A 19,740-nucleotide genomic window follows, 5' to 3' on the forward strand; every position below is an offset into this window, starting at 1 on the left:
CGGAATCCCTTTAAAAACCTCTCTAGAAGTGGAAAGGGCTTGGATGAAGGTTGGCCTTAAACATGAATGCAAGATCTTCCCAGGATCCTTAAGGGCGTGTGTCATCTTTAAGATCGTGGGTAGTCCTGAACTGGTCCTACAGAAAGGCCAACTGGTTGGCAGGAGCGACCTGCCAGGGTTAATGCACCTGCGGCGGTAATTCGCCCTCTTGCTGCAGGGACCTGTTCAAAATCTGCAAGTTGACTCGTAAAAGGCACAGCTCAGCCTCTCATCCATGTAAGGTTGATGAAATAAGTGTTGTCTTTGTAATAGCTATTTGGGAAGTCTGCAGACGCCAGAAGCTGTGCATTTTATTAGAACGTGCAGGGGGTCCGTATCTGAGGCTGTCTCTATGCCTGTAGCAGCCGCTTCCTAGATCAGAGGTGGCCGTCATTCCAATGGTGTCATTGAACTGCGCACTGGACAAGTCACAAGTGGACACTCAGGCCGTGGCAAACACACATATGCACGTGTAACTCCCCACCAGAGTCCAAGTCCACAGGCGGCTACAGTCCACTAGATTCGCAGAACCTCTAACATTCTAAAACAAACTACATGGCCATACAAATGGAAGAGATGTTCTGTACAAATACACCGAAAATAACCTTTGGGGTTCAACTAGCCTGAGGCTGGACTCCTGGTTCACCTGCTAGGCGACCAATGAAAACAGCTTAAAATTGCCTCCAGTTCAACCTCGCCTGAAGTACTTCCTCTTCACCACCCTGCCAGTGTTGCGAATCAGGCTGGGTGTGCCCATGTGACGTCAGTTCGTGCACCCTACGTGCCCTGCTAACCGGACGTGTGTAAATGAGAAGTTAACCACTCTGCCCTGCAGGGTGAAGTTTAAAAGGCAGGCATAAGGTGAGAAAATTAATAGGCATATAGACCTGTGCCAGTTGGTCACGTGTGACCAGGGGATTTCCGGCCCACTGGTCACTCGAAGATAAGTGACAATCTCGCGGAGGTACCTGCAATTTTCACTCTGGCTTTCTGCTTCCTAGAAACGGAACAACGTCTATGAAATAGATCAGATTACAACCACAGCATCCTTGGAAAGGATGAACGTCACCGAGAGGGGCAGGTGCTCTCTTTCAGGGCCCCTAGGAGTGGTACTGGCTGCAGTCTTTATTTAGGAGCCGGGAACAGAGAAAGCGCTTGGAGGAGGAGAGCGTGGCGGCCCTTTTGCATCAATATCGCCGATACGAGATACGAAAACATCTTGAACGCGTCCCGCACCTTGAGGCAGATCTGTCATTATGATGCCGCAGTTTAGAAATGTGTTCTTCGGTTTCATTCATCTGAGGGGTGCGATAAACCGTTCCATGTGTCCAGCACTTTACTTTACTTTTTGACAGCTGTGTTGCCTAAGGCCCTAACAGCATGTGTCCGATGCTCAGGCGCCCTAAAAGGAAAAATGTGTGTTTTATTGTGTGGCAAGAACCCACCAGGTCTCTGCTGACCCCGTTCCTCCTTCTGGCAGCCATCTTGAAGCGGCTTTACCACCCGGCATGGATCATTGCCCCACCCGTGCATCATTGAGAAAGGTAATACTCGCAACACCCCGAACCTTAGTTTTTGTTTGGAATTGGCCTTGTGATGTTTGGCTTTGTAGCTTGTCTGCTAAAAGTTTTTAGAATTTAATTTTGTCTGTAATTACTTAGTCCTCTAGATTAACCAGCTGGCAAGCAGTCCGCAGCGTAACTCAATGGCTTCTGGCAAACAGAAAAGGCCAGTGGCAATAATGTGAGGTCAAAGCGGGGACTATGTAGAGACTGGCCATCCAAACTACTACAGTATACCAAAAAGCGAAAGATGAAATACTTGTGCAAAATAACAATGCACTGGCATGCAGCCTGAGTAATTACCAGTAGCTGAGATTAATTGAAGCATGCCATCCACCACTTTTTGTATACTTCAGAGTGGGGTGGGTATGCCCAGGCGTGGGTCCTGTGCACACTGGAGCTATGATATAACTGGCTGATAAGTCCTAATTAGGGCGAAACCCATCCTAAGTTGCTTGTATTCCAATACAGGGAGAACCGGGACTGGCAGTTTAGGATGGATAGTTCCAGTAGGGCAGGGTCAAGACTGATTTGCATGCGTCTGGGTCCAAACTCGGGTGTCATGGTTGCATTCCATCTAACACTTTGTGTATGCTTTAGTGCATCCAGACTACTGGGCACACCGAACTGGCCTTTTGTTGTCTGCTGATGTGTGGCGGTAAACACTCGATGGAGCCTGAGCTGCTCACGCCAAATTTCTGCTAATTAAGCAAGGGCCCTAAAATCTAATGTGGGATAAGCTAAGTTTCCTTTATATGTTATCGCTTCCTCTGAGTATGCTTGGAGAAACTTCAACCTGCCTCCAAAGCCCCCATTTAATTTGGCTGTTTATCTCGTGCAACCAGCATCTCTTAGGGGAGGCTCCATCCACACGTTGATGTAGTGTGATATCAAAATGTCCCAAATCTTGGCATTTATTCTCCGTGCCCAACGGGTTTGTGCAACTGCTGAATGACCTTCTTCCTTTCTATACTGTCCGAGTTGCCGACATGTTGGCTGCATTGCGTCATCATTGTGAGACGTCGAACGGCCTCCACCTCACGTCCCGTTTTAGGCCGCAATAGAGGTCAGGCAGATGCGCATGTGGCATTTAATAAATGTTGGCTGGACAGAGCCCCTATTCAACAAGAGGGCATTTACTTTCAAACTTTAAAATAACCTTTGCGTGTAAGCTGTCGCCTGTCATAAAGCTGGGTAATGGTTAATACCGAGACGCCCAATAAACATGGCACAGAATCATTGTTGCTCCCGAGGGCGATTGTTCTCCGGGGGCCGTGGCCTCCGAAACCAAGTAGCTCTCCCAACCGCTCTGAAAGGGGTCCTTGTAAAGGCCAGTATGCGAGCAATCCGCGCCATTGTATTTATGTATGTAATCATTTGTATACTGTGGGGTGGGAGGACCGCTTTAGGGCCCTATTAAGTGACATGTAGCCCTGGGCTGCATTTAACCTCGAGATTTTCTACAGCTTCGAATGCAAATGACTAGCACCATAGCTGGGGGGTTCACACCATGCTGTGTCTTCAAGAAAGCAGAGTAGAGATTGTATAAACACGAGATTATTTGTTCGCCTTTATTTGGAGAATGTATGGCTTTAATCATCCGGAAGTGTTGGACTTGGAATAGTTGGCAGAGTTTGTTGTCCGAGGCGAATCCAGTGAGCTGGTTCAAACTTTCATCCTTATTAGGATGGTAGAATATGTGCCTTTTGGTTGAGGAACATGTTCACCTCCAGAATGCAGAATGCAATGCACTGCGTCGCTTCTTAGCCTCCTCCCTTGTATCTTTGTAGAATGTCTGGCCCCTTGAACGCACAGCGTCGTGCCACCATTGAAAATGCTGAATGGAAGCGAGGAGGGATTGGCGGCACCTGGGCCGTGTTTGTGCTCCCGTCGAAGTATGCCGTCTGTGTTGTGTACCTTAGCAGGCCTGCTAATCTGTACATGAATTTAACACCGCAGTTGGAGCCATATAAACAGTGCGCAGCCATGTCTTTGTAGGCAGTAGCCGTAAGCATATGGCCCATAAAGGCACACTTCATGGCTGCTTTTTCCCACAGACACAACCTGGCCGTTACCCTGCCGAGTGAATGGCTCCCTTCACGGCCCCAGTCAGTGCCCCCTGTTAGCATTCCTTGGCTGCAGGTCACGTGGGTTATTTTCATTGGTCGATGAACCGAGGATGGCACGCGGCAGCATGCTGGTACCACTCTTTAAACATGCCAGGACATCGCTTCATTCTTTTCACATCATGTTAATCCGATGTCTGCGTGGCTACTGCCCAGGTACTGGTGTAGGGAATGCGGGGCTAGAGTTAGAACACGGGTAGTAAGTGCTGGCTGTCTCGTGCCCATCAAGGGCCCCGCCATATTGCAGTGCCCTGTAAGCTCGTGTGCATGGACTGCTTTGGCTCCTTTCGTGGTTAGTCACACTGTGCCTTCTAGTGGCTTCATGCAGACACTGAAACATCCACTTGCCCCTCTGTGCACCGCCCAAAATGGCGCTTGTAACTGTCATGTCACAATGCAGAGCCTCGGTCAGGGTCCTCCAGCGCGTGCCTGTTACTACTCAGTGAACACAGAACAATATGACATGGGATCTGGGCTCCTTGCAATCTACTTCGCCTGCATTCCTGATAGTGCAAGAAGCAAAGGGAGAAGGCGGTGTTTTCAGTTTTTAAAAGACTTTGCTAGCTCTGCGGGTCGAGCACCTGCTGCTGAGGCCTTTGTACAGCAGCGATTCGCAGGTTTGAATCTCTGTGGTCGGTTCGTCCTTTAATCCCCGCGCGGCCAGTAAGGGCTGGGGTGGTGCAGTCCTTGATTGCAGGCCTGTATGCCGGATAACGCTAGTGCAGCATTATGGCACCACTCTTTTCTCAGAACCAGATCATGGGCATGCGTGGCTAACTAGCCATAGTTGGGGTATACGATCCCAGGGGATAAAATATAATCACCACTTAAAGCACTTGGCAGTGGTCGGAGTATTGGTTAGATTGGCATCGGGGCGTGGTTTCCATTGGTGCAGCAGATGCAGTGGCACCGGTGCCCAGAGGGGCCAATGAACCCTGATTATTGCTGGATTTTTATAATTAAAGCAGGAGTATGTGTTGGGGGTTTATCACCTTTCTAGCACTAGCACACTGGTAACGCACTGATTTCTACTATTAAAATTGTACAGGAAGGGTATCCGTCGAGACTCTTATCTTTTCGGGGTGATTTGCGTTCCATTTCGGGGAGGCCTCGCGCGCTCCCTCTGCTGGCAGGATTGCTGCGCCGCCCGGTTGGTTTTGCAGCCAGCGCAGTCACTCCCTGCAGGCGCGGGCTCCCCGCCGCCACCGACGGCCCTTTCATGCGGCAGTCAATGAAGGCAGCATCGCTGGCCCAGCCCTTGATTCAAGCTCCGGAGACATCAATAAGTTGCACCTGTTCGCAACGAGGGGCTGTTCAAGAGGTCGCAACCTTCAAACGGTGCGCGAGGAAATGAGGTCAGCGTGACTTTTTGTTCGGGGTGAAGTGAAGTCAAATGCCTCTGCTGGGTGGGAGGGGGGAGGGGGGAGGTCTGCTTTCTCTTGGGCGGGCCGGTACTGCAGTCAGCTGGTGCACATGAATGGCCTCCCCGTGTCACTGATGCCCTTGAAAGAGGCTTAGTTGACTTGGCCGATGCAAGGTTATCATACCAGCGAACCCCCAACCCCCCCTCGTCTCCCCCCCCCCCCCCCCCCCCCCTGTGCACCACAAGGGCTGTGCAGGCCTTTGTTACATCCTGGCTAGGACATGGCCTTAAGCCATCTAGTGTTGGCATGGGTACACCTTCCTGGCTGTAGGTCTTTGAGGCTAAATGTATGTCTAGTAGCAATACCAGTGCCTCTGCTTGCCACAGCAGACGCTGTTTATATTCCCATACTCCTGATACGTAGGTGTGTGAATGCGTTTTGGGTTGATTTGCGCTTGTTTCCAAGTGAAGTTTGTTTTGCTTCCGTGGAGGGAGGAATGAGTGGCTGCCCAGTGAGGTGTGGTACCTGCTGCCTTAAGCCCTCTAAAATGCCTAGGTCAATGCCCTTGGATTTGGAATGAGGAGGCACATTTCTAACAAGTTTGGTTACACATGCTCAACCTAAATTGTTGTCTATTGACTCTGAAGTACACAGAGCGACCCCGAATTATACTAAAGACCTTCAGAAGCAGTCTTTAAAAGCACTTCATGAACAAGACCTCTCCTGATGCCCAATGAGTTTGTTTTTCTTTCTATTCTCCTAACCCCACCCCTGAACTTGCTCGCCCATCTATCCAATTGCTTTCCCCTGAGCCTTGAGGTGGGATAGTTCTGGTCTGTTACGTATAATCAGCACACTTTTACAAATACAGCATTGTGGAACCATTCACTTCAAACAACTGAAAAATCGAAAGTTGTGTGGGCTTGTACCTCTTTGTACCCGTTGGCTAGACCTGTGGTGACCATCGCTTGCCCTGCCATCATCAGAGAAATGGCATCGCCTACTCGTTCGAGTATAGAGGGGTCCACTGAACCTCTAGGTTGCCTTCTGCAGCCCTGGAAACTCTTCCTTAAGGCAGCCATTAGGTGCTCATGAGGAAAGGCCGGCCCATCTACCTGGTCATCTTTTCTTAGGAGTCCTGTTACGTTTAGGGTTACTGGGCGACTCTGTCACCTGGGACATTATGTTTCAGACATTTCGTATCACAAATCTTATTATCGACTACTTTAGTCCAAAGGGCCCCGATGACCATCAACCGAATAAAAGTCCAGGACTACAAACCAGTGGTTACTGTGCCACAAAGTCATTTTGTAACCCTATTAATGTGGCTTGAAAGCCTTTATAAGGACATTAACACACTGTTAACCTGACCAGACTCCTGAATAAATTATTATGCAAGATTTGTCCCAACAGGAAAAGGATCTGGGAAAGTTGCATACAGGGTACCCCTGCAGACCTTGAACTGTGATAAACCTGTGGGCGGCTGAGTGCTACTAGGTTTGCAGTTTCTAAGATGTTCCCTGCGATTAAGAATGGAGATGAAACTGCTGATGGTATATTAAAACTGGCTACGTTTAGCTGTTGTCTCTACTGTACCCCATATTTGTTCACTTGTTCCCTAAAAAAACTTGTGGAACTTTACACAAACTAAAAGGCAAGGCTGCACTTTTGGTCTTCGATGAAATTCGTGTTGCAACTAAATGTGATCACGTTTGTACCCTATGTTCATGCATTTGGCGATTGAGTGAGGCTATTGCTTTTCAAATGGACAGAACTAGGCGAATCTTAAATTGGCAGACAATGTCTCGGGTCATGTTGTTGACACCATCGCTCCCTGCTAAGATGAGCTGAGCTGCCAAAGTCCCTGATGTGTAAATACATTGTAAAAGAGTGGGCAGTAACACTGGAAGGACAAGAGATGTATTTCTAAGAGTTGTCTTCATAATTTGAGATGATCCTCACTGGCCATGCTTCTAACCTCGGTCTCTGCTCTGAACACGTGTGTGCTTGCTGTCTTTGCAGACTCCGTGCTTGATGACCTCGGGGTGTTGGTGTTTCTGTGTCTAACGATGCCCTTGGAAATGGAGCAGAAGATCAACAAGCTTGCCTTCGGGTGTCAAAGGAGCTCGACCTCTGATGACGATTCCGGATGTGCCCTGGAAGAGTACACGTGGGTTCCGCCCGGCCTACGGCCAGAGCAGGTAGGTGACGCTGCTGCGCCATGTAGTGTACAGAATAGTGGTGCCCTGGGACTCACTGGAAGCCATGTATAATCATTGGGAAAAGGTGGCGGGTAGGTCATGGCCACCCAATAAAGAATAAATCAAGGAGCAAAAATCGCTTTCCTCAATCAGCCAAACTGTGCATGTTCAACCAAAATAAACGTCAATCCGCTGTCCGTGCAAGCTTGTTTCACAAAGAGGGTATTGGTTACTCCTCATTAAGTCATTAACACCCAACATTTAAGCACATAGTCCCTGGGTATAATTTTACTTAGAGTAAGGTGCCCCTGGGGGGAAAAACAGCACAGTGGGGTGAAGGGAGATTAGTGACAAAAAGTGCACAGCAGAAGTTATAAAACATGGACGTTTGGGCTGTAGAGCTGAGCAATAGGCGAAGCAAGGACGTCATCAAAAAACTCCAGTACATGCATGTGTGAAGTTTGACTCTCACGGCACTGCTGTGCCTCTGTTATTCCCTCTGGTTCCATGATATTTGCAAATACTTTTATAGCTGTTCATGGACAGCAAACCATTGTGTGTTTGCTGGTTAAGCTGGTCTGCACAAAGCCCATAGTCAGACCTGGCGTTCCACGGTTAACCCCTGCGCTCCACACAGATTGAACCACCACCAGATCAGTTGGAATTAACAACTGCTAACTACTACTCTGCTGAGCGAACAGCACGTGTTTTACAATAGTTACCAATAGTAAGTGGCATCCTGTCAAAGTGACCCCTCCAGTCATAACTGAATGTAGCAGCAGGAATTTGTTTCAAAATTGCTCATTATTATAATGGGATATGACTAATGTTGCCATTTAGCCCTGTACAGAAAAACAATCCCGAAGGGAAGCTGCTCTTTCAGTATGTTTTTTTTTTTTAAGTAGATTTCCGATTTTATCCGTTTGTTGTATTTTAAAACCAGGTACAAATTACTGCCGTGTTAATCTTCCTGTTTAAACCAAGAGTGAGCCCAGAACCACCTTAAACAAGGAGTGAGCACAGAACCATACGGATGACAGTAGCTTGCAAGATGTATGTGCAAACATTCCCACCACAACATCCCTACTTGAAATTTGCAAGCTGCAGCTTACAAATCCTAAAATATACAAATACAGCAAAGGAACAAAACTACAGATAATAAATTCTACAATGCCACCCGGGGTATTTTAACTGCTTCTAAATAAACCATGAGTGGCTTTCTTCCTAACTGTAGATATGAAGGCAATCCAGAAAATGCTTCTTTGTGTCTCGTGAAATGCAGGTCTTTTTTCCCGATACTAGTCTTCTTTGCCTAGGGATTGTTTAGAGTTTTAAGTTGGTAAGAGCAAGCTATTAGTTTGCGAACTAAACAAATTGTAAGCATCAGTTACTGTGGGGTGCAGCCCAGAGCCTCCAAGATCTGAATACCACAAGGGGTGATTGTTCCGGATGTGGGAAGCTAAGCTGAAGCAGTGTTTGTTGGAGAAGGCATCTAAAATCTGTAGTTTGTTAGGATTTGGGGTTAAAGGTGATCTGCCAGTGACTTCCTTTTGCTTGGCTCCACAATGTGGGGGCATTAGGTTCCGCCTACAGCCTGATGGTCCATCTCACGACCATTACAGGAAGGAGTAAAAGGTAAAAACGGCAAAATCAGCTTCCTCCTCAAAGCATCTTGAAGCCACCTGTGCCCAAAGGACTGGTCCTGATGCACTTCTGTCCCTACCGTCAATGGTTCAAACAACAGCAAGATAGAAACCTGACTCTGTAGGGGAAGAAGGCTCAATCCTGCCATGTGCACACAAACCACTGGACTGAAGTTGATAAGCTTCATAGGTGCAAATTTGTTTTGATTGAATGGAGTCTGGAGATCTTGAATGTCTTATCCTGGCTTTCCCATTTTACAGGCCTGTGATTCCATGCAAGGCACCCTACTTATTAAGACTCCAGCTTCTTTGATTGGCAAAGATGGGGAGCTCTTGAAAAGGACCGAGGAATATCTAGTAGTCCCAGACATATCGGTAGCTATTTCATCTGAGAACTCCTTCCTAATTAAATATTGCGTGCACACCTATTCCATGGGACTTTGTCTTCTTTTGAATCTCCTGTCTGCTGAGGCATAATTTCCCTCAAAATTGTACTGGCTGTTCTCGGACATTGACCTATTCTTCCTTCTTTAACTGAGCCCACTAAAGCTTCATTACTGAAGATGCCCATTAAATGCTTCCCCTGAGACCAGCTTGAGAGTTCAATGGATTGAAAGTTTGCTGAAATATGTTGGGATGCCAATCACCTGTTTGACCATATAGTTTCCAGTTTTGGTATTGCTTACATGATCCTACTTGCCATTTTTGGTTGTTCACTAAAAGGTCATGCAAATTTCCCCTAAAGAAGCAAGTGCACTGATTTGGGGGAACATGATAAGGACTTGTAGGGCATATAGGACTTTCAAGGTGATGCAGTATTTGTCTACGACGCCTCTTTGCTCCTGTGATCTGGCAGAATGTCATTTAGTTGGGTGAAATTCCTACCTCGTTAGGAATGGTCAAGACGCCAGATTACACAGATTGAAACCATTTCATTGGTTCATCACTTTTTTACCACAATAGTCAACTACTCGAAAAATGACTTGTGCTGTCTAAATCAGCCAAAGATATGTAAGTGGCTGGTCCTGCCCTCATTTCTCCCCTCATCAGAGTTCCACTTCATCAGTGGTGTCCATGGGACCCGATACAGGCCACATTTTCAGAGACACAACTCCTTTTAGAACAAAGTATATCCCTTCTGTGAATTTCCTGGTTGTGTGGCATAAATGCAACCATCCAGAACCTACTCCTAAAATGCATCCCCTCTTTAGGCCTCATCGCCCTTACATTAGTAGATAAAGCAGATCACAGGCTGCCAATTTCAACTTTGTGCCTCATCACAAGACCATGTTGGCCTGGTAGCCTTGCGATGTCACAAGGTGCAAGTGGCACATTTGCTTAAAAATACATTTTCCTGGTGTTAGTCTCAGTGTGGTGTTCCATATATTGTCCAGCGCTGGCCATGAGCTCCCTGCGAATTCACCCCAAGAGCACCTTGCTGTAGTGTATCCTCGGGGGATCCAAACATAAAGTTTAACAGCAGCAGGAAAAATAGTTACTTTTTTTGTCGGTTTAATCCCCAGAAAAGCTTGCAGCTGTCTTATTGACAATGAACTGGCATCTGGTTAAAATGTGGCTCTGGCGCTCTCTTGTTCGTTCCTTACGTGTGAATTAGAGCGCCGGGACTCCTCCAGATTGCTTGCTTACAGTGGAAATGTAACCTTGTCCAAAATAGTTACCTTGCAAGGGTTCTTAAATCCACAGGCAAACCCGTTCCAGCTGCCACCCAGCCCTATTCGGCCTCTTTGAGGCCTTCATGTGCACCAGTCACTTACTGGAGGAGCCTTTGAAAAATCGGTTTGGCCGCTGCTTCGCTGCTTTCATGATGCTGAGGAAAGGATCCTGTTAAAACTGAACAAATATGGCATCAGGCTCTCCGCTGCAACACCAGTGATCGTTGGTAGGCAGTCTCAGTGGAGACCTGCATGCACATCCAGATTAGAGTGCATATTTGTAAGGAACAATGATGAAACTTCTAATGTTGCATCTATCTGTGAACCTGCAGACCCGCCCCCAAAGAACTGAGGTGATTGCGTCCATATGAGAACATGAAAAGTGCGCTTTGCTCGCCCCAGGGAGAGGGGGGTTATCTTTTTTTGTTTTAATTCCCAATAAAAACTTGTAGGGACTTGTTCTCTTTTCTTCAAAGTGAACTTGCATCTGGTTGAAATGTGTCCCCGGCTCCCTCCTCCCTGGAGGACCAGGGCCCTGGGCTCCGGGGCACAGCTCAGATGGAAGCGATGAAAGCTGATGCTCGGTGTGAACCTTAACAGCGGGAGACGAGGGGACGGCCACAAACCCCGCTTTAGTCTCACCAACGTGTAAAACGCGAGGGCAAATTAAATCTCTTTACAGAGGCCCTTCGGAATCGCCCCGCAGGTTATGTGTGGTAATTGTGGGGGGGGGCCTTGGCATTTCAACAGATTTGTTGACTATGCCTGGCAAGGGGGCGGGTGTAATGGCAGCGTTAAATGTGCATAATTTATGGCACCCCCTAATTGACGCTGCAAATTGCATTCCAGGAGAGCAATTCAGCATCTGCGTGTTACTTCTATCAGAGGTGCCCAGTTCTGCTGAGTTAGCTCATGTGGTTGGGCAATAAGGGAAGACAGTAAATCCTGTCACTGCTCTTCTCTGGCAGCCTGAACTCTTTTCAGTAAACCCTGGTCATGGGGGAGGGGTGTGTGATGTGCTAAGAGATGCGCCCGCTGTCTTTCCCTAGGTATGCTTCTTTGGTTCGCTGTCCTTTGTATTTTGTTTGTGGGCTTTGTTGTTGTGTGTTTTCGGTGTCCGCTGGATTATTAAACGCGTTTCCCCCATTCCCTAGGTGCAGCTCTACTTCGCCTGCCTGCCCGAGGAGAAGGTCCCCTATGTTAATAGCCTCGGAGAAAAGAACCGCAGCAAACAGTTGCTGTACCAGCTCCCGCCACACGACAACGAGGTACGTTTCAAGGGGAAACAGGTGGTCGTGCTTCGTGGAAACCTTGTAAGGCCGGTGGGGCAGACATGGCATTTCTCGTCAGTCCGCCGTTAATCTGTGTATGCTCCGCATGGACCGTGCATTGTTGGGTTACCAGTGTTTGCTCGTCCATTTTAGCGGTTGTCTGGGAGGTGTGTTGCTGGTGACGCAGGACGGGTGCAATAAACGGAGGGTACTTTTTACAGTGTTTGCAGCCACCCAGCAGCTATCCGGAAGCTCACACACACCAAGCCTCAGCATTTGAGGGCTTTTGTGTAAGGTCCGATATTTTGAATTTGGCACCCCGTTCTGGACTAGGATTTCTTTCTCTGGGCGGTAGGAAAAAAAAGTATTCTGTGTTGAAATCTATTTGGCCACCCATGCTAAAATCGGATTGCATTGTACCAGGCAAAAGTGGGCAGATGATGGGCACGTGTGATCATCTTGAATAGACAAAGCATGTGAGCAGGGTGGGTTGAATAATCGTTGCTCTCTTCCCTCTGCAGGTGAGGTACTGCCAGTCTTTGAGCGAGGAGGAGAAGAAGGAGCTGCAGATGTTCAGCACTCAGCGCAAGAAGGAGGCGCTGGGCAGAGGCTCCATCCGACTGCTCTCCAGGGCAGCCATGCATGCCATTTGTGAGCAGGTAAGTCCCCCTCGCACATCACGTAACTTCCGGTTCTGCAACCGTGCTTGCTGTACGGTGGGGCCGGCTGTAATCTGAAGTCTTACCCATTGCTGCTAGTGCCAGCTTTTGGGGTGCATCTTTGAGGAAGTGAGGGTTTAAAAAAGCAGTATCACTCAGTATGGTTTTTTGAGCACATAAGCTACAACAGATACCTTTTTATTGTTCGGTAATCAATACTGTTATTCCTTAAAAATGGCCTGGTGGTGGTTTCTCAATAGCATGCTATTCTTCAATAAGGGCAAAGTCAACGTTAGACAAGAACATCTTTTGAGTGTGGGACAAATGTGTCACACGGTTCTTATTTCTTCATACACACTAGGCCATGTGACGACTCCTTGAATCCCTTGCTCGGTTTAATCTTCGCGCAAACTCCTTCTTGCCTCTAAAGCATCTCCCCTCTGCAGTTTATCTGACCTTTCAGTCAATACTGCTCCCAATGTCGCGCTCTACCGCCCCCTGCAGGTTCTTCAGGTGTCTGCCTCGCTCGTTGGCTGCACCTAGCGCTCCTGCAGCCCCAGACTCTGCTTCAGATTAGCCCGTGCTCTAGACACAATATCGAAGCCTGCTCTGAATGTTGTACAGCCCCTCCCTCACCACTCGGCCTCCCGAGAGGTCCCACCCTGGTCTAGTGGGCCAGGCCTGGAGGTGCCCTAGCAGAGTAACGGCGACCGTGGCCCACTGAGCAGTAATCTTTGCTGTACCGCATTATCCTCGCAGGTTGTGGTTACGGCAGTGACGTCTTTAGCAAATGCCTTCCATTCAGCGCGCCACGGATGTATGAAAACCCTAAAACGTTTTCTACATAGGAAATGTGTCCAATCATGGCCAGATGGCTGTAATCATCAAACCACTTCCCAGTAATGAAAGCCAGGTTAAAGCGAGTTCTTTAAAAAGTAAATAATGCACATCAGTCATGTCCGTCCTGGTGAGGGTCGGTTTATGGTTGAGCATTATCAGAATGTTTTACGTGTGACGTTTGCATACAGGGGTATTTTGTCTTGAGTGTAACTGGTAACATATGGGCTGATACTCGTGTAATACAAGTCTTAATTTCATTATTTTTCATTATTTTTCTTTTGTAGTGTGGAAAAAAGATAAATGGAGGTGAAGTGGCCGTGTTTGCGTCGCGGGCTGGGCCAGGCGTGTGCTGGCATCCTTCCTGCTTCGCCTGCTCCACTTGCAATGAACTTCTCGTCGACCTCATCTACTTTTACCAGGACGGAAAAATTCACTGCGGCCGGCACCACGCAGAGCTGCTGAAGCCACGCTGCTCAGCGTGTGACGAGGTAGAGCCCCGCCCCCAGGCGCTTAACAAAGCCATTAGTCCTTTTGTGTGTAGAGCTAGCCTCGTGCATGCTGGCGCTCTGCTTCTTTCATAGTCTGTGGCCAAAAAGTGCAACGCTTGCTGGAATTTGCTACATTTGCCAACTTTCATTCCATCCTGTGTGTGTAGACCACATGTTCACTGTTGCCTAGGTAAAGTTGTATCTAGCCAAAAGTGGAAAGTCAACCACTGCACTTACTGTGGAAAAGAGTGGAACTCTCCCACTGAGAGTACCTGTATGTGTTTAGGTGTCTTACTGCATGTTCGCCTTTCAAAGCGCCTATATCAATTTGCCAAGTTTTACCCAGCTCAAGCGCACTGCCTGGCCTGTCCATCACCCTCCCCTGCCCCTCCCCAAGAGTTGCTCATTTTGGCACCACGGACCTTTTAACTAATGAAAATGTGTGGTTTGTCTTGCTTTTGCAGATCATTTTTTCAGACGAGTGCACAGAGGCTGAAGGCCGCCACTGGCACATGAAGCACTTCTGTTGCTTCGAGTGTGAGACTGTCCTCGGTGGGCAGAGATACATCATGAAGGACGGACGGCCCTTCTGCTGTGGGTGCTTCGAGTCGCTCTATGCCGAGTACTGCGAGTCCTGCGGTGAACATATTGGTAAGGAAACCCTGAGCCTAATGGGGGACTGGCCGCACTCTGCTTCAGAAAACGAGCTGTGTAGACCACCACTGTCAACACTCAACAGAGACCCATGCTCGTAAAAAGTACTTCAGCCAGCCAATCTCCGAGGCACCCTTCCAATGGCCCCTCAGGAGGGCTGATAAAATAATTCTGCTGTCCACTCCGATTTTTCAGGGATCGCTGTGCAAGCACATTTTACATAATGAAGTTTCGGACACGTCCGTTGAAGTTTGTGCGCTTTTAATTATGTCAGGCACCAATACAAATAGCCCTATCTAAAAGGCCATCACTGCAGTCCCTGTGTTGCCTGTTGCTGGGCCTTTAGCCCTGTTCTGTTTTAATGACGGTGGTGTGAGTGTTTGTAGAGTAATCAACTACTGGGTTTCTGAAAGTGTTGGTTTGGACCCCGGTCAAAATGTGGTTATTTGATTTTACAGTGATAATTGGACTAACAACTACAAACACTTTAGTGTGTGCTATAGTCCATGGCTAGTAACATTTTTACATTGATCTGGGCCGTCTTATGCCGTGAGGAAAATATGGAAGTGCTTCAAGTCACTAAACCTATATCTCTTTTTCTAGATAAGCCTGTTTTTCTAGAAGATAGCCGTGTGTTATATTTAGCTCCAGCCGTTTATTGAAATGGTGCCTACTACACTCCCACACATTGTTACGGTCTGAGGGTTTGAACTTAATTTGCTTTCACTGTGCATGATGGATATGACTAAAGTTTGTATCTTGACATGGTGCTCATGTTGCATTACATTGTGTCCCTTTCATTATTACCTAACGTATAACCTTTTTCTCACTCCAATTTTCTCCTATTTTAGGTGTGGATCATGCTCAGATGACCTATGACGGGCAGCATTGGCATGCCACAGAGACTTGCTTTGCTTGTGCACAGTGCAAATCATCCCTTTTGGGGTGCCCCTTTCTCCCTAAACAAGGACGGATTTATTGCTCTAAAACATGTAGTTTAGGAGAAGACGTTCATGCCTCCGACTCTTCTGATTCCGCGTTCCAGTCGGCACGGTCAAGAGAGTCGAGGAGAAGTGTGCGCATGGGGAAAAGCAGCCGGTCTGCTGATCAATGTAGACAGTCCCTCTTGTTGTCTCCTGCACTGAATTACAAGTTTCCAGGTCTTTCCATTTCTGGCAATGCTGACGACACAATCTCCCGTAAGCTCGATGACCTGAGCCTTCAAAGGCAAAGAGGAAGCTTCGACAGTGATTCTTTCTGGAAAGGAAGAGGCGAACAAGATTCACCAGAAGATCATGAAGAATGGGCCGAGCATGAAGACTACATGACACAGCTGTTGCTAAAATTTGGAGACCAGGGTATCTTCCAGCAACCCATTGAAGATCATCGATCCAATGAGCACTGGATCACTGACAACCTAGTCAAAAACAGGCTAGATTTGAAAAAGACCGATAAGAGCCAAAGCCTGGCCAGTAAAAAATATGAGTCCGATATGTACTGGGCTCAGTCTCAAGATGGACTTGGTGATTCGGCTTATGGAAGCCATCCGGGCCCTGCCAGCAGCAGAAAAATTCAAGAACTGGACATTGAGCATGGAAGTGTTGGTTACAAGCATAAGGAGGCCCCGTGGTACGAGGGTTCCCTGGAATGTTTGTCTGAGGATCTGAAGCTTCAAGAGCAAAGTGTCAGAGACTCCCTGGACTCCTTGGCGTTGTCTAATATCACAGGTACTTGAAATGTGTTTGTCTCATCAGCAAAATATTTAGTTGTTTGTTAGAATGATGAACTGAGCTTGTGGATTAGGAAAGTATTTGTGTAGGCAGACAGGGTTACATCCTTGCGTGGGACGCAGAAAAGATGTCAATATATTTGAGGTTTGATTAACTGTGTGCTTAAATCTACTTCCTGCCCTTGCCTGTTCTCTCCAAATAAGGTGCAGCGGAAAATGTCCCAGCCCAACAAATTGCGTAAACTATGGTGGCAGTAGTAACCAGGATTCTTGTTTTTGTAACATATGCTTTATTGGCACAAGTTACAGAGACTGTTACAAGATAAATAGAAATAATACTACTTATTTGAAAATGTGCTAGAAATAAAGGGGGAGGGAATAGCTGCAAAAGTTGGGGAAAAAGGACTAATATTCTCTCACCTCTACACTGCAGAGCAGAAGAGTTCGGTAAGGGAATTCCACAAGCTAAACCTTGCCCTCCAACGGTGCAGTGGTGTGTGGTGCTTAATATATACGCTTGAATCTGGTGAGAAGGAAAGAACAAAAGCCTAATTGATAGAGGGAGCATATCGGACTACTTTAGCTGTATATTCTTTCCAAATAATTATCACTGAAATCGGAACGCGTTTTTTTTTTTTTGTTCGTTGTCAAAGATCTTTATATTCAGCCTGACTTCCAATTAACGCGTTCTAGTTTTTAACATGTCAGATTCGTTGTGAATATGGTGCTCCACAAACGGTTTTCTAATTTTAGTTTTAGTTTGTCTATAAGGTGGCTGTTCCACCACCTAATTTAAGAGTAGAGTTAGAAGGTACAGTTCTGTAATTGTTGTTTCTCGTTTTAGGGGCTTCTGGAGATGTAGAAGGCAAGCAAAGACCGTCCTTGTATTCTCTGCAAAGTTTTCAAGATATGGAGACCGAAGACTGTGAGAAAATGAGCATCATGGGAACAATGAACTCGTCCATGCTTCACAGGAGTGCTGAATCTTTGAAAAGTTTAAGCTCAGAGTTATGTCAAGAAAAGCCTTTGCCAGAAGAAAAACCAATGCATGTGTCTGTTCTGAGGAGATCCAAATCCCAGACAAGACCACAGCAGGTCAAGTTTTCGGACGATGTTATTGACAGTGGGAGTTCTGAGCACGTCCGCCATCCACCAATGAGTGAACGGACTCGCAGACGCGTTTACAATATTGATGAGCGTAGCCATAGGCACAGCCACCATCACAGTCGCCACCGGAGGAGCAGGAAGTCACGTTCTGACAATGCCCTTAACCTAGTCTCCGAGCGAAAGGCCCCTCCAAAGGAGAGACATCGCCATTACACTCCTGATGAATATAATAGACTTTTCCACAATAAAACCCATGAAATTCAGGCGTACATTCAGAATTCTGAGCGTTTTGGACAATATGCGCATGCCTCTTCCAGTTATGGACTACCAAACCAGAACCAAATGGCTAGTAAATTGATGGCACTGTACGGTGAGGATGATGATTCTTGGTGTTCAACTTGCTCATCATCCTCTTCAGATTCTGAAGAGGAAGGCTACTTTCTGGGACAGCCTATTCCACAGCCGCGGCCGCAAAGATATCAGTACTACACAGACGACCTTTCTTGTCCAAAAACTGTCCACCCAAGTTCTCAGATGGGCCAAAGAACCACCAAATCCAAGAAAAAGAAGGGACACAAAGGAAAAAACTGCATCATTTCCTAGCTTTTTGGGCACCTTTTTATATTGACTCGTTAGAAGACTTTGCAGTTACAATCAAAACTACAGTTAATGTATTTATGCAAGTTGATAAGTTAATTCTGAGTGCTTTATCAATGTAACAGATATTCCTAATGGCAATTACAATTTTAAAATGATTGTTTCCTTTTCAAAGCATTTACTACGCGATTGCCAGGTTTTCTTTTTAGGTGTGGTTCTCCATTGCACTGCAGTTGCGTTTAATACAACTTGTTTCCCAAGTTTTGGCATTTTGAGTCCGAAGACAGTGCTAGAGTGCTAAAGAAACATGTCCATTAAATCAATGTAACATACGGTTCCCAAACAACCTGAATGGACAAGAATCCGATTGAAGGAAAAACAGTTCTCATTAAGAAGGGAACTTGGGCGGTTCTGAATGTTTATGGGTTTGCTTTATTAGGGGCATACACATTGTTACTACTCATTTAGAATGCAATATATAGTGCTTTAGATTTCCCCAAAATAGCATGTGATCTTGGAAACAAAGCAGACTCTTGTGTCCTGAAACTCATTAGCCAACTTTTACAACATAGAGTATTACATGAGCTCCAGTGAGAAAAATAAATCCAAATGTTTATATTTATAATGTACCATTTAGTAGAATAAGTGTATTCATAATTTAATAGTGCAAATATTAATGTACATATTGTATAGTTAAAATTTTAAAACCTGATATTTTTATATCCCTGAATTGCAAGAAGTGTGCCACACTTTTAGAATGGCGTGGGAAGTGGGCTTGACAACAGCTTTACAGTGGTTGCTTGTATTTTTGTCAGGGTTTTATAGAGCTTAGCATTTTGGAAATCTGTATTACTTTGTGATGCAAAACCTTTATCTTGTGCCTCTTGGTTTAGCTAGAAAGCCCTGCATGCATGGCCAGGAAGTGTAAATACTTGTAATTGTGCAAGTGTTATTTATGGATCAGACATTGTACACTGTATAAATGTAAAAAAAACAAAACACAAAAACACAAAAAAACCTGGAATATATCGGTACAACAAACATGCAATTTCAATGGCTGTTATTTTATAAAAAACATTCTATATTATATTTGAGTGTCTTGTTTTCATATTGATTTTTACTGAACAAACAGAAGTACACATGCAATACGTTCTTGCAAATCAACCAAAATCAATGTTGGCCATTGCTCTTCCCCTCCTCCCAGAAGGCAATCAGTTCCCAAGCTTAACCCCTCAGCACATCTTTCTCCATGCTCCAGTGCAGGTTCCCCCTCATTGGTAAGGTTACTGAGTCTCATCTCCGGGTGTGTCACCAGGGTCCTCCTCTGGTCCATGACCTCCAGTTCCCCTAAACTTTTTTCAAACTTCTCGGGGAAGCCTCTGCTGTCATAAACGACTCTCTCCACCTCCGTGCATAGATTAATTCCCTCTCGCTACATGGTCCACCCTCCCCTCCCCCAATTTGGCTAGGTCTCTTGGGAACGACAAAGCCCAGCATGCAAAACAGCAATTGTTTCCTTTGTATGTCCACATGGTTGGGTATGCCTAGTATAATCAATTGGGGCACTTGGGAATGCCAACTTTCACCACGTCATCCAAATCATTGACAATTGCTACCCAATATTGTGTTATCCCCGCTAGCCCCCTCTCTGTCCTTCCCATTTTATGGAGGCGGGACCTGTTCTAGTAGGACCTATGGAGGCTGTTGAACTGGATCAGGCGGTGCCAGGCCCAGATGGCAACCTCTCTAGGTTGCATCAGTGCTGCTTACCAGTCCACAACCTCCAG

General features: G+C 46.5%; 1 protein-coding gene across 3 annotated transcripts in view; it reads left to right on the forward strand.

The window, feature by feature from the left end:
* PRICKLE1 (prickle planar cell polarity protein 1) overlaps window positions 1–19,042 on the forward strand; it is a 135,302-nt gene extending 116,260 nt beyond the window's left edge. For all 3 annotated transcript variants that reach the window (XM_085653055.1, XM_085653057.1, XM_085653056.1), the window contains exons 2-8: window positions 7,114–7,292; window positions 11,763–11,876; window positions 12,401–12,538; window positions 13,663–13,866; window positions 14,331–14,517; window positions 15,372–16,247; window positions 17,094–19,042. In XM_085653055.1, the coding sequence (XP_085509181.1) occupies window positions 7,161–7,292; window positions 11,763–11,876; window positions 12,401–12,538; window positions 13,663–13,866; window positions 14,331–14,517; window positions 15,372–16,247; window positions 17,094–17,959 (2,517 nt within the window). In that variant the 5' untranslated portion in view covers window positions 7,114–7,160 and the 3' untranslated portion in view covers window positions 17,960–19,042. The remainder of the gene's footprint in view (window positions 1–7,113; window positions 7,293–11,762; window positions 11,877–12,400; window positions 12,539–13,662; window positions 13,867–14,330; window positions 14,518–15,371; window positions 16,248–17,093) is intronic.
* Window positions 19,043–19,740: the final 698 nt, after the last annotated feature.

This window comes from Triturus cristatus, chromosome 4_1 (genome assembly GCF_964204655.1).
Source record: "Triturus cristatus chromosome 4_1, aTriCri1.1, whole genome shotgun sequence".
Taxonomy (NCBI): domain Eukaryota; kingdom Metazoa; phylum Chordata; class Amphibia; order Caudata; family Salamandridae; genus Triturus; species Triturus cristatus.